At 39.0% G+C, this 13,768-nt stretch overlaps 1 protein-coding gene across 1 annotated transcript in view; it reads right to left on the bottom strand.

The window, feature by feature from the left end:
• The window catches only part of LOC110204149 (cytochrome P450 2C18-like), a 32,261-nt gene extending 20,464 nt beyond the window's left edge, over positions 1-11,797 (bottom strand). The window contains exons 1-7 of the mRNA XM_078151607.1: positions 11,420-11,797; positions 9,332-9,494; positions 7,402-7,554; positions 5,131-5,291; positions 4,318-4,494; positions 1,385-1,526; positions 466-653 (exon numbers count right to left, since the gene is read on the bottom strand). Coding sequence (XP_078007733.1) covers positions 466-653; positions 1,385-1,526; positions 4,318-4,494; positions 5,131-5,291; positions 7,402-7,554; positions 9,332-9,494; positions 11,420-11,599 — 1,164 coding nt within the window. The 5' untranslated portion in view covers positions 11,600-11,797. The remainder of the gene's footprint in view (positions 1-465; positions 654-1,384; positions 1,527-4,317; positions 4,495-5,130; positions 5,292-7,401; positions 7,555-9,331; positions 9,495-11,419) is intronic.
• Positions 11,798-13,768: the final 1,971 nt, after the last annotated feature.

Below are 13,768 nucleotides of genomic sequence, written 5' to 3' on the forward strand. Positions count from 1 at the left end.
GAACAGAGGACATAACAGAACAGGAGACATAATAGGTGCTTTCAAGTGTTTTATGAACTTTTACTAGAAAGAGAGAGTAACTTTGTTCTGTTTTGTTCCAGAGGACAAAACAAAGAGCAATAGATTAAAGTTATAAAATTGCAAACTTAGGCTTCATGAAAAAAAAAAATCCCTCAAATTATGGCCGTCCAAGATTAGAATGGAATGCCACAATAAAAAGTGGTTCCACCTCATTGAAAGGCTGCATAAGCAAAGATTGAATGACCACGAGGTGAGCATACTGTAGATGGAATTTTTTTCAGATTTGGGATGGAGAATACGACACTGAAATGCTTTCCAATTCTGAAATTCTGTGACCACTTCTCAGGGATGTGGGTTGGCCTGCGGTTCCTTCTAGCTGTAAGATTCTATAATTCAATAGAAGAGAATATAAAATGTTGTGTTATACTGAGAAACACTTCTGACCTTGGGGATAAGATATTGCCTAAATTGAACATCTTCTGACACTGCATGGGGCAGGTTGTTGGGAACGAGGTCAATGTATCGTTGTATCTCATGTATCACAGCATTGGTATAAGGCATCTTGTTTCTGTCCTCCATGCAGGGACCTCTATCTCGGCCAATCACACGATCAATTTCTTCATGAAGTTTACCTGTCACAATATGAATGAAAATTGATCTTAGAAGTAGGAACAAAAACTACCTTCTCTCATATTTTCTCTGATTTTTCCCCAAGAGCCACATTGGTAAATAATGGACTTGAACCTCATATTCTGATAGATAGATAGATAGATAGATAGATAGATAGACAGAAAGATAGACAGATGGGTGAAAATTCCATTTTAGAGTAAGTCAGCTGAGAATCCCTTGAGACACCTATGACCCATGCCCTCAAGACAACTTCAAGTTGTCCTTTAAAAAATGCAGGCCAAGCAACACTTGGTTAAGGAAATGAGGAGGGTTCTCAGTCTGGACCTGTTCTACAACTCAATGTGACCAACCATAGGCCCAAGGTACTTCCCTCTGTGGCTGTAGAGTGACAGGAATCCAGAGGCACCAGCTCCTTCTATGGTCAGGTAGGATCAAGAAGCTATCAGAAACCAGTGCCTCTCAATCATTCAGTTCCTCCCAGTTCTGGCACTGGGCTCCAGTCTCTATTCATTTCACTATCTATGTGGTTACCTCTAATAATAACTCACAATTATATACCACTTAACTAAGCAAGGTGGAAGTAGTAGTGGAGAAGGAGGAATAAGTAAACTTGAACATGTAATGACTTAAATACATTAAAATGGCAATAAAAAAATTTCCAAGGAAAGTCTCAAAAGGACCAGGAACCCATCTCATGTGGATTAAATTATGTGTATTTTATCATTTATCCCACCTTCTATCTCAGGGTATTTCAGGAGAAGCAGGAGTCCATATCTCAGGGTGGTGCTGGTTGTCTCTGTTCCTGCACTAAATAGATCACTTACAGTTCGGACCAAGTGTTCAATGGTAAATTCAGACTGTGGTTGTTGCTTTTCCTAGGAATAATTTGGTATGATTAATGGAAAAGTAAGAGAGGCAGCAGGGCAAAATGGAAAGCATAATGGATTTGGAAGCAGAGGACCTTGGTTTAAATCTCAGTTCTGATATGTTTTTTTTAATTTTGGGGGGAGGAAAAGGGTTAAATGACTTGGCCAGGGTCACACAGAGAGTTAAGTGTCTGTGGTGAGATTTGAACTCAGATGCTCTCAACTTCAGGGTCAGTGCTCTATCCACTGTGCCACCTAGTTGCCCCCAACACACCACCAGCTCTGATCTTGACCTTGGGCAACTCATTTAACCATTTTATGTTTCAGTTTCCTCATCTGTAAAATGAGGGAGTTGGATTCAATTACCTCCAAGATCCATTTCAGTTCTAAATCTATACCCTATAAATAAATTAAATTCAAGCAACACAATCCAAAGTGAACAAGAAGCTAGCAATTAACAAAGCATTTTGGCCCTTGCAGATCTCACATATGGGAGAGAGACAGAGAGAAGAAAGAGGTGAGGGATGGGGTGATATATACAGACAGACAGACAGAAAGAGACTAGACCTGCAATTTCATTGGCACAGGTAACTTCCAGGTAAAAAAAAATTGTCTGCCAATGCAAGTCTGCACTTTCTCTGAAAAACTTAAAGTTTCTAAAGAGTTGCCTAGCCCTAGGGCACTATAGTGTTAAGTGATTTGCCCAGGATCACACAGACATTTTGTGTCAGAGAGGGGACTTAAACTCAGTTTTGTCTGGCTCTGAGGGCAGCTCTTTATCTGCTACATCAGGGGGGTCAAACTCTGAACTCTCAGGCCTCAAGACACCAACAAAACTGTGTGTGGTTGAAACCACATTAAAATGTAATTGGGAAATGTATTAGTAAAATAAATAACGATACAATACAACATAGAGAATGTTAATTTCTGCATTTTCTAGGTTAATATGAGGCCTACCAGGATCCATTTCTATTCATGTTTGACACAACTGTACTGTATGATACTAACTTGCAAGATATCTGTACCTACATATTATATATCAATCATATCTGTGGGTATACACAAGCAGCTAGATGGTGCATTGGCTTGAGTTTAAATCTGGCTAACTGCCTGTGTGATCCTGGACAAGTCACTTAACCTTGGTTGCCTTAGTTTCCTCATCTGTAAAATGAGCTAGAAATGGAAAGCCACTCCAGTATCTTTGCCAAGAATACCCAAAATGGAGTCATGAAGCGTTGGACTCAACTGAAATGACTGAGCAACAAATGCACAAGCACTGCACACATGTAAGCTATTGCATTTTCTTCAGAATTAAACTCTGTTATTCTATGAGTTCAATGAGATAAACAGGATTTATTAGTTTAGCAAATAAGGAAGGAAAAAAATTATCACCTTCCATATATATAACAATTAATGCAAAAAGGATCCATGTATATTTTCCCATTTTATCCTCATCAAAATACTGTGACACAGTTAGTGCATTATTGTTGTCATTTTACTAATGAGGAAATTGAAGTGGTAAATGCTTTACCCTTGACAATAAGATGTTGATATTGAGGAAAAGTCACGACTGAGACCAGAAATGGAATATATAACAAATATCCAATGGACTAAAGATAAGAAAGGTAAAAACATAGGAAAAGCAGGCAGGTACTAGGGAGCATAATTCAAGTTGAAGTCAACTAAGGTCTATGCCCACTGTGGGTGGTGAGGGGAGGGGAAAGAATATGGAATTCTGAAGATTCCTCACACATGAAACACAAAAGACTACTGTACATATTAGTTCTAAAAATCTCTTGCTCTGGTCTACATATTTGCTGTTTCCCATATTCCCTCATCTACCAATGGGGTAGGAATCTGTGGGAGAATATACTCTTACGTGCATAGGTTGATGAAGGAAGGATTTTCCTGGTCAGTTATGTTGACACATTGCTAAATTAAATGTTTTAGAATTAATGTGTTTTTTGGTTCATCTGGTAAGAAAACCATAAGTGATGACCTCAGAGCACACTTCATAGCTGTAAGTACGTCATTGATCCATTTCAGCATTCCATCAGCCTATCTTTTACCTTCTCCCCTGTTTCTCTGGTACTTTCAGGGTTTCATTTACTCCATATGAATTACATTAGCATATTGCTTTATTCTAGTTTTCATTATAATGGGATGGATTTTTTTATTTATGCAATTTTTCAGTGATTTCTCTTTCTTTTTGTTTTGCTCTTTGTTGTGTGTGGTATGGTGGGAAAGTGAGGAGTCTCTAACTCCACTATCTTGATTGTAAAACCCACCAACCTACCCACAAGTACTTACCACAGCAGGCCCTGCATTTAAATCAGGCTGCTCAGATTAAAGTTCCCTATTCTCCACTGTCTTTGTAGAGTCCTGAAATGTCCTGTGCAGTCCTCACTGTCTAGCTCTGGGACCACCTTCAAGACCCAGACTAAAACCTTACTCTTCCAGAAGGAAATCTTATGTTAATCCACTTCAAATATTATATTTCTTGCTAATTTCAAATTTCTTCATCACTTAAATCATTAATTTATAATCTATTTAGGCTTTCCTTACACATTCCTGATAATTATTCTTGTCCCTGCATGGGCTTTCTCCTGTCTGTTGGGTTAGAAATTCCATCAGGGCTAGGACCCTGTCTTCTCATTCTTCTCATATAGTGCTCTGGCCATATTATGATTAAAATATGATTATTTACTGCTCTATGTTTGTGAATGTGAATGTCAGCCTCTGATACACAAGCCATTTCACCTACAGGAACTGAGATTCAGACCTACTGCTCACACTCTACCTGCTCCATTTTCATCAGGAAACAATCAATAAAGTCCCGAGGATTGCTGGGATCCAGTGTTCTTTGGTGTTCCTTCACTTCTTCCAATATAAATTCAAGTATTGATTGAATATTTTTAAATGCTTTGTGATGAGATCCAGGGAGATAACGTACTAGAGATGGAAAAGAATTGTAGACCTAAAAAGAAGAATTTTATATCATACTTTAAAAAAAAAAGAAAATAATTTTCTACTCTAGCACTTGGATCATGTTGAGAATAGGGCTGAATAAGGATGGGACAAGTGCCCTTTGGAAAATAGTGACTTTTCTCATCATTTCCTATACAAATGCCCTAAAAATTAGCATTCTGTTCCTTGGTTGCCTGAAACTGCCTTGGCTTTCACTCTCAATTCTTACTTCCAACAGAAAAGTTCTCATCCTTTCTCATTATGAGGTCTTCTAAGAGCTCAGCCTACCACCTTCCATTGGGACAGCTAACTCATCTGCTAACGTGATCCAAATTCGGGTGCACAAGGGAAAAGTCAGCTTGTCTCTAGTAACATGAATTTTAACATTCAGTCCCTGTGACCAGTGGGTGAACTACTCCAGGGAGGGGCCTTATAATGTCCCTCAAATCAGACCACATAGGGTGACCTTTTCTGTCTTTAGTCCTTGTCAATGAAGAAGAAAATGGGAACCCATTGCAATATGGCACTATTGTAACTCCTAATGGAATGAATGATGAACTCTAGCCTAGCTGCTTGTAGTAGTTTCCTTGAAGTAATTAAAAAAATATATATTCTGAGCTCCAAACAGAGAGAAGATTTTTCTCACCTTCATCCATGGGGAACTTACGATCTTGACGTTTTCATTCAAAAGTTTCATTAAATATAGAAATTTCTGGTCTTTATATTCAAAACATTTCTGGAAAATGATAGAGCAGATTACATTGCAAGGAGCACACCCAAGAATGAATGTGGGGTCACATGGTAATCCTAAAGAAGAAAGAGAGAAAGAAAGACTTTAATACTACCATTGTGATCGAAAGGAAGATTTGCCTGCCTTTAGGTAGGACCTGACTGTCCTCCTTTCCCTTCTAGTTTACATTCTAGCTTGGCACAGCAAGGTTGAAAATAAACCACCCTTTCTGAAGCATCTGATTTCATGCACATGAGAATCCTAAGTGCAAATAGAATAATTCCCATTTTATAGGTGAGGTTGCTGAGGCTCAAGAAAATCAGCTGATTTATGTGGCACAACTAGGAAGGATCAAGATGTGGAATGCAACCAAATTCTCTCCTGTCCCCAAGTAAACTGTTCTTCTTACCATACAACATCCCTTCCCATTTCTATATCCATATTCATTACATCAGCCTAACCAACTTTTACTTTCAGACTTCATGTCTATTTTTAAATTATATTTCATTGTATTTCAATCATTTATCCCAGCATGAGGGTTGCAGGCACTGGTCTGGAAGCCTTGCTATTCCAAATGCTCTTAGGTTCAGGGTTCTGGGTTGTGAAAGGATTGATAATGTCAAGGTGGTGATTCTAGGTTTCCTTGACTGGCCTCTCATCTCTCCCTTTGGGAGAGGCTGGCCCATCTTCCTTATGAATAGCAATTGGCTGGCAGCTGGTGGCAATGGACAGTCCCTTTTCCACAGGAGTTGCTTCCTCAGATGAGAGCTGTCAGGGCTAGACCAGGACCAGTGGTCTAGAGCTTGCTGCCACCCCTGTGGCCCTCATGCATATGTACCTATTGGTGGCAGCTGGTCATCAGTTGTTGCTAGTGGTAAAGAGAAATATGGGCCCCTTCTCCACAAGGTAGCTCCTGTGGACACTGGTTTTGCTGTTTCCCAGTCTCGGGTTTGGAGGTCCTGAGCTGCCTCCATCAGGGTCAGAGGGGAGATTGTGGTTGAGGTGGTGGGTATACTAAAGAGGCCCAAGGACAGAGTCTTGGAGATATTCACACTCAGGGAACTGAAGGTGCATAGTGATCCAGCAAAAGAATATTGAGAAGCAAAAATCAGCACAAAGAAGAACCCGTGGAGAACAGTATGATAGAGGTGAGGGAGAAGAGAGTATCAAGCAGCCAATCTGCCAGCAGTCACTTAGCTCTTACTAGGCTCTGTGCTAAGCACCTGGGGAACACAGACAATAGTAAACAGTTCCCTGCCCTCAGAGGGCTTACATTATACTGAGGGAGGCAACATCTACACAAAAGTGTGGCAAAAGTCCCGGATTCCACAGTAGTGGGGAAGTGCTGTTCTCAGTTTATTCCTATATTATTGCTGGCGAAATTTTCTGGAGTAGCAGAGCACATGCAGCTAATTTCGAGCAACAACTGACAGTATCTTTCTACTGCCCAATTCCTACCACCCAACACACACACACACACACACACACACACACACACACACACACAGTACATATAAGTGTTGCCTTTTATGGTTTAAAAAGTAGTTATTCCATAGAGTTTATGGCATCAGCATCCTCTAGTGTTTTGTGGTCCCCTAAGTTTCAGATTTCATAGAAGGATGACAACCCTTCTGTGAGATAGTTTAGATGTGGGGGGAGGGGTGAAGGGGGAAGCATGAAGGGAAACAAGCTTCCAAGAAATGCTGCTGAGTCAGCTCATTGACTTCCTAGGAATGTTCTCAGCCCTGCTTCCACTCCTTCGCTTAGTCAGAAAAACTCTGGACTCCCCAGAATGATCCTAAAGCAATGCCTTCTGCCCCTGGAGTTGTTGACTAAAGGTAAGGGAACTGGTGCTGCTAGGTTCTTGTGAGCTCTGTTCCATCTGAAAAGGAATACAAACAAGTAAGGCATTCCCTTAAATGTTCCTCACCATGCTGCCTCCTCACAAGATTAGCATGAACTCATTAGCAGAGCTGCACTGCCTCTCATCTCTTCTCTCAGCTGTCTTGACCCTTCAGGGCTTCTAGGAATGACCATACGGCCATGGGCATATCCCCAGGATGGGCCAAAAAGTGTAAACATAGTGCTTTCAGGCTACAGTTAATTCCTTGACCAACCTTAGTCTTCACGAGTTATAAGGGACAGGACAGATTTTTGTAAGGTCAGTGGTAACAAAGTAAAAAACACCAACCTTTTTTTTTTTTAACTCCTCAATAAGAGTCTTTGCCACTTCTTGGACTCGCTCTTCGATGCTCCTCTTTCCCATCCCGAAATTCCTCAGGGTCATGAGGGAGAAGCGGCGGATTTGCTTCCATGTCTCTCCATTGCTTGCGACAATGCCTAGAAAGGCGAGCAGGAAGAATAGAGATGTTAGACTCTAAAGATCCTGCAAGTCCATGGCAAAAAGTCCTTGGGCCCTTCACCCACACCCGTTGTTCCAGGAGAATAGGTTATGGGGTATCATTTTACTTTCTCCTCTCTGTACTGTTTCCTGTCTCATTCTCTCTTCATCACAGTCACAAACACATCAGTGGCCCTACACCCACATCCTGCTCCTGGTAATGAAGTGGCCACAAAGAGGGAGGCCAGGATAAAGACATAATTTGAGACACTGAATGGTTGTAGGGCAAGTTAGTTGATATCTCTCCATCTTTTTACACAAGGAACCTAAAAGATGATGATGTCCTGAAGTCCTAGTCTTCCCACTTCACACAGGTACCAAAGAGTGAGTGAGAGTCTCTGTGTGGTGTCTTTTTGTGGGTTACTAGGTGGTGCAGTGGAAAGAGTACCAGACATGGAGTCAGGAAAACTCATCTTCATGAGTTCAAATCCAGCCTCAGACACTTACTGTTTATATGATACTGGGCAAATCACTTAACCCTGTTTGTCTCAATTCCTCATCGGTAAATTGGCCTGGAGAAGAAAGTAGAAAATCAGCTCCAGTATCTTTGCCAAGAGAACCCCACACTGGGTCCTGTAAAGTTGAACACGACTGAAATGATGGAATAATAAGAGGTACACTTCATAAGAATAGAAAGTTATGAAAGCTCAGTAGCAATCCCAAATCATGTGGCTTTCCTTAGCTTCTTTTCTTTCCCCTAAGTCTGAAATAATCCTACACCGGATTGTTGTTTATGGGGAAGTGATTGTTGAGTCAAAACAAAACATAGCAATTATACAAAGAGTTGTAGTTAATTTGAGCAATGGAAAAGGTGATCACATGCCTTTATGGTACACACATTGATGTACACATACTAAAGCTTAACATGGCATATCCTTCTTTCTCTGAATATATCACACCTTCCTACCTTCAGATATCAACCTCTGATCTCAGACATGGAGGAAGACTTCACCTAACTAAACATATTGAGAACAATCCTTCCGACTGTAATCTTATTTCCATGGAAACCTTTAAAAGATGAAATTCATTACCCTCTGCTTCAAGATCCTTCATAAGGGAACATTTGGCCTGCAGTCAAAAGACCTGACTTCAAACATAGCCCTAGATACTTACTAGCTAAACTAATCACTAAACATCTTTTTGCTTCAGTTTTATCATTTGTAAAATGAAGAGTAATAATAGCACCCCCCTATTGCAGTGGTTGCAAAGAGCAAATGAAATAATACTTATAAAGCACTTGATACAATGCCTGGAACATAGTAGGTACTCTATTTTGTAGTTGTTGTTGTTGTTAATTCATTCATTCATTTCCCAGCTTGATTTACTCATATGTTCCTACTACAAGTATTCTACAGAGAAGATAATGTGTTTGCCTTCTAGTCAGCTTATCAGGAGTCATAATGAAAAAGGTTCTCAGAGACTTCTCTGTCTTTGTCTCTCTCTGTTGGTCTCTGTCTATCTTTCTGTATTTTTATTTTTCCCTTCATCTCTTTCTTCCTACTTTAACTGGAGATAACATACAACGTGAAGCAATGCAGCTGCTGCTATGGACAAAAATATTGGCTTCAGTATGTCTCACTACATCCTCCCCAACATTCCACAGCTTTGGGGGCTTTGGTGTAAGGGGTGGGTCTATTTCCACCAATTCCTTGGAATACTATTCTTTTTTTGTATTCTTGTCTTTCTCTTCTTCCTCTGTACCCAGCAGAAACTTACCTATTCCATTGGTAACCATTTTGAAAAGTGGCATAGGTGGTCTATCAGCAAACTTGTCACCGTGATCAATCAGAGCTTCTTTCACTGCCTTGTAGCCATATAACACGACAACACGCTCAAAACCAAATTGCAGAGTGAACACTGGGCCATATTGTTTTTCTAGCTGTGAAAAGAGTTGTGGGCAGTAATGAGGGTATCATCACTGAATCAGGTGATAAACTGCTGCCATTACTGTTGTTGACCTTATTGGAGAAGTTCTCAATCCACTATCACCTCCTTCAAAATATTTCTGACATTTATTACAGGGAGGATGATACAACCCATGAACCCAAACCAAGCCATAGATGGCTCAAAAGGCTAGAAGTTCATCCTGTGCCTTGGGCTAGAAGTCAGAAGACTGGTTAATGAAGCACAATTTGTGATCTCAGTGCAACATCCCCAACATTTTAGAGATATTGAATTTATACTTCATAGGTAGATGCCGTAGTGGATACAGCACTGGACCTGGAATCAAGAAGGCTCTATGCAAAATCCAGTTTCAGATACCTAATAGCTATGTGACTCCAGCAAGTCACTTAACCTCTGTGTGCCTCAGTTTCCTCATCTGAAAATTAGGATAATAATGACACCTAATTCTAAGGGTTCTTTTGAGAATAACAAAATAATATTTATAAAACATTTGGCAAACCTGAAATCATTATACAAATGCTATTATTGATTACTATTATTATTGTTATTATTATTATTATTATTGTTGTTGTTGTTGTTGTTATTGTTCATCTAAAGCTTTGAGAAGAACAGATTTGGAAATGGGTACAATGCTGTCAGTGAAATCCTGGAGCAGAAAAGGTACACATTCCAATAGAAATCCTACAAAGCAGTATCATTGGATCATAGGTATACATCCAGAATAGACTTTGGAGATATTTAAACCCTTTTTTTGGTTGTGAACTCTTGTAATAGGCTAGTAAAGCCTATGTACTCCTCTGAATGATATTTTTAGATTGAAATACATAGGATTACAAAGGAAATCACTTATATTAGAATGAAATAAAGATGTAATTTTTCCCAGCCTAACTCACAGAACCTTTGAAATATATCTACAGACCCAATGGGATTTCATGATAGCAAGATTAAGAACTCTTCTAAATCAATCATAATTTCATATATGAGGACACTGAGGCCCCAAAGATCAGGATATATCGGGGAAGGATTTGGTAAAAAAAAAAATTATTGGTTTATCAATCTACCAGGTCAAAATGAGAACATAATTTTGTTTTCACATACTAATCTCAATCTTTTCTCACAACCCTGTGAGGCAGATGGGACATTTTTTTTTAAAAGAAAGTCATCATACAGACATAGGAAACTAAGATCCAAAGAGGTTATCATGACTTTTCTGAGGCACAAAGCTAGTAATTGTCTGAATATGAACTTGAAGTTCAAATTCAATGCCTTTTCTAGTACCCCATGTTAACTTTCAAAGGCTTTGAGATCTACAGATCTTAGTTCAGAAGTCACTGTTTCTTCTTGAGGCCAGAGTTACTTTTAATCAGGCACCCTTGGGATTATATGCAAGGCCTGGGGCAGCACACAGAGACTGCTTAAGGGTTCCTTTGAAGGAACGCGCAAGGAAAACATTCTCCACCCTGATCCAACAAAGGCTGGAGGTCCTCACCTGTTTGCAGGGCCTACTCCTCCCTCAGGCAACAGAAGTAATCAGGCACATTAAATACCACCTTTATTCCTATAGTAGGCAATGAGCAATTGAAGTGGGACTGATGGCATTTTCTCCTACAACTTCACAGTGCCAATGTGAGCAGTGATAGCAGAGGATGGCAATTGTTTTAGAACTGATTTCATCAATTCCTACAGGAATTTGACAGCACCCAGCTAGTGCTGAAGCATTGGGCCCTGATGGCCACTACAGTGAATCAAAATATAGTCTAGAAAACCTATGAGGTGTCTACCTCCCTACTCTAACGCTCTACTCTTTAGAACAAGCTGCTTGAAGACAGTCCTGCAAAACAAACTGAATGCCGCTAGAGTCAGGAATGAAACCAACAGAAGACAGAGATACTTACTTACCTTGCAAAGAGATTGAGGGATATTCTTAAGGTCCACCTGGAGCATATTGCCAACAATGGGAAGAGGAACAGGACCAGGTGGAAGTTTTCCTCTTCCAAAGCCCTTTCTCCATGATAAAATGAGAAACAGACATGACATACAGAGCAGTAAGCCAAGAGCAATGGCCACAGATGGATCCATTGACACTCTTCCTTACTGCTAATGCAATAGAAGGCTTAGAATCCAAAGCTGGGAAGGACTGCAAACAGAAGGTCAATCAGCTTATAATTCCTTGGCATCCTGATTAAGCTTCTGATGGACTTTGGCCTGCCACTAAGATTAACAGAACCCTCCTCTTGTTCTATACAGGTGTATTTTAAAGTGACAGGAGCCATTAAATTTGTTGTTGGGAAGTTTTACTGATTCATTTTGCTCCTTATGTGCCTCAGTTATTTCCCTATATGGCCCTGCCTCCCCTTGCAATCAATACCTTTAAAAAACATTAACAAAACTAATGATAGTAGGACTTTGACAGTATATGTCACATACCATAGTACATTACCACTCTGCTGCTAAGGTGTTTCTTAATCTGGTCTAAGATTGAGGCCACTTTTGTAATATTAAAAATCTCATTGACCCATTGTTTTTTGTCCTTCATCCTTGAAGAAGACCATGACTTCAGGGAGGGGATGCAATGAGTTTTCCTTTAAATTATAAATAATATCTGTCTACAAACATCAGCAAACATTATCTGTGATGGGTATAAATAGGAACTTTTTCAGTAAGATCAGGGGCAAAGCAAGGATGTCACTGTTATTCAATCTTATACTGGAAATGCTGGTTATAGCAATAAGAAAAGGAAAAGAAATTGAAGGTAGTAGAATAGACCATGTGGAAACAAAACTATCAGTCTTGGCAGGTAATATGAGTATAAATTTAGAGAATTCTAGAGAATCAACTAAAAATTAATTAAAATAATAACTTCAACAATGTTGTGAGATATAAAATCATCAGCATTTATATATATTATCAACAAAAGCCCGTCAAGAAGATATAGAAAGAGAAGTTGCATTTAAAATTACTGCTTTTAGCAGAAAATACTTGGGTTTCTGCCTGCCAAGACAAATCCAGGAAGTATATGAACACTTTCCACACAAATAAAGTCAGATCTAAATAACTGCTGAAATATTAATTGGTTACAAGTAGGCTAAGCCAATATAATAAAATGCAAATTTTTACCTAAATTGATTTACTTATTCAGTGCCATACAACCAAACTACCGAAAAGTGTTTTATAAAGGTAGAAAATATAATAACAAAATTCATTTTGTAGAAGAAAAGATCAAGAATATCAGAGAATCAATGAAAAAATGTGAAAGAAGTTAGCCTAGCAGTGCTAGATCTCAACTGTATTACAAAGTGATGATCATCAGAATAATGTGGTATTGACTAAGAAATATAGTGGTGGATCAGTGGAAAAGGTTAAGTACATAAAACATAGAAGTAAATGACCAAAGCAGTGTAGTGTTAAACCAACCCCAAGATCCAAGCCTTTGAGACAAGAACTCACGATTTCACAAAAATTGCTGCGAAAACTTGAAATCAGTTTGGCAGAATATAGGTATAGAATAACATCTTATACCATATACCAAGATAAAGTCAAAACGACTACATGATTTAGATGTAAAGGGTGATCTCATAAGCAAATTAAGAGAGCATGGAATACTTCACCTGTTAGATTTATTGTTAAGGGAGGAATTTATGACCACATAAGAGTTAAAGAGCATTATGGATGTAAAGTGGGCAATTTTACTGCATTATATTAAAAGTTTTTGTGCACACACACAAAGAAGAATGCAACCAAGCTTAGAAGGAAAGCAGGAACTGGGAGGGGGGTAAGCAAATTTCTCTGAAAAGGCCTCATTTCTCAAATATATGGAGAACTGAGTGAAATATCTAAAATATGAGTCATTCTGCAACTGATAAATGGTTGAAGATATAAACAGGCAGATTCCAGATGAAGAATCAAAGCTATCTATATTCATATAGAAAACATTCTAAATTACTATTGATTAGAGAAATACAAATTAAAACAACTCTGAGGTACCACCTCATATGTCTATCAGATTGACTATTATGAGAAAAAGGAAAATGGCAAATGTCGGAGGAATATGGGAAAATTGAATACTACTGCATGGTTGGTAACAGTGAACTCTTGTGAACTCATCCAACCATTCTGGAGAGCAATTTGGAACCATGCCCAAAAGGCTATAAAACTGTGCATGCCCTGTAACTCAGAGAATACCACTTCTATCTGTATCTGAAAAGATTATCAAATGAGAAAAGGATTCATACATACAAAAATTTTATA

This window comes from Phascolarctos cinereus, unplaced genomic scaffold (assembly GCF_003287225.1).
Source record: "Phascolarctos cinereus isolate Bilbo 61053 unplaced genomic scaffold, phaCin_HiC Scaffold_3;HRSCAF=262, whole genome shotgun sequence".
NCBI lineage: Eukaryota > Metazoa > Chordata > Mammalia > Diprotodontia > Phascolarctidae > Phascolarctos > Phascolarctos cinereus.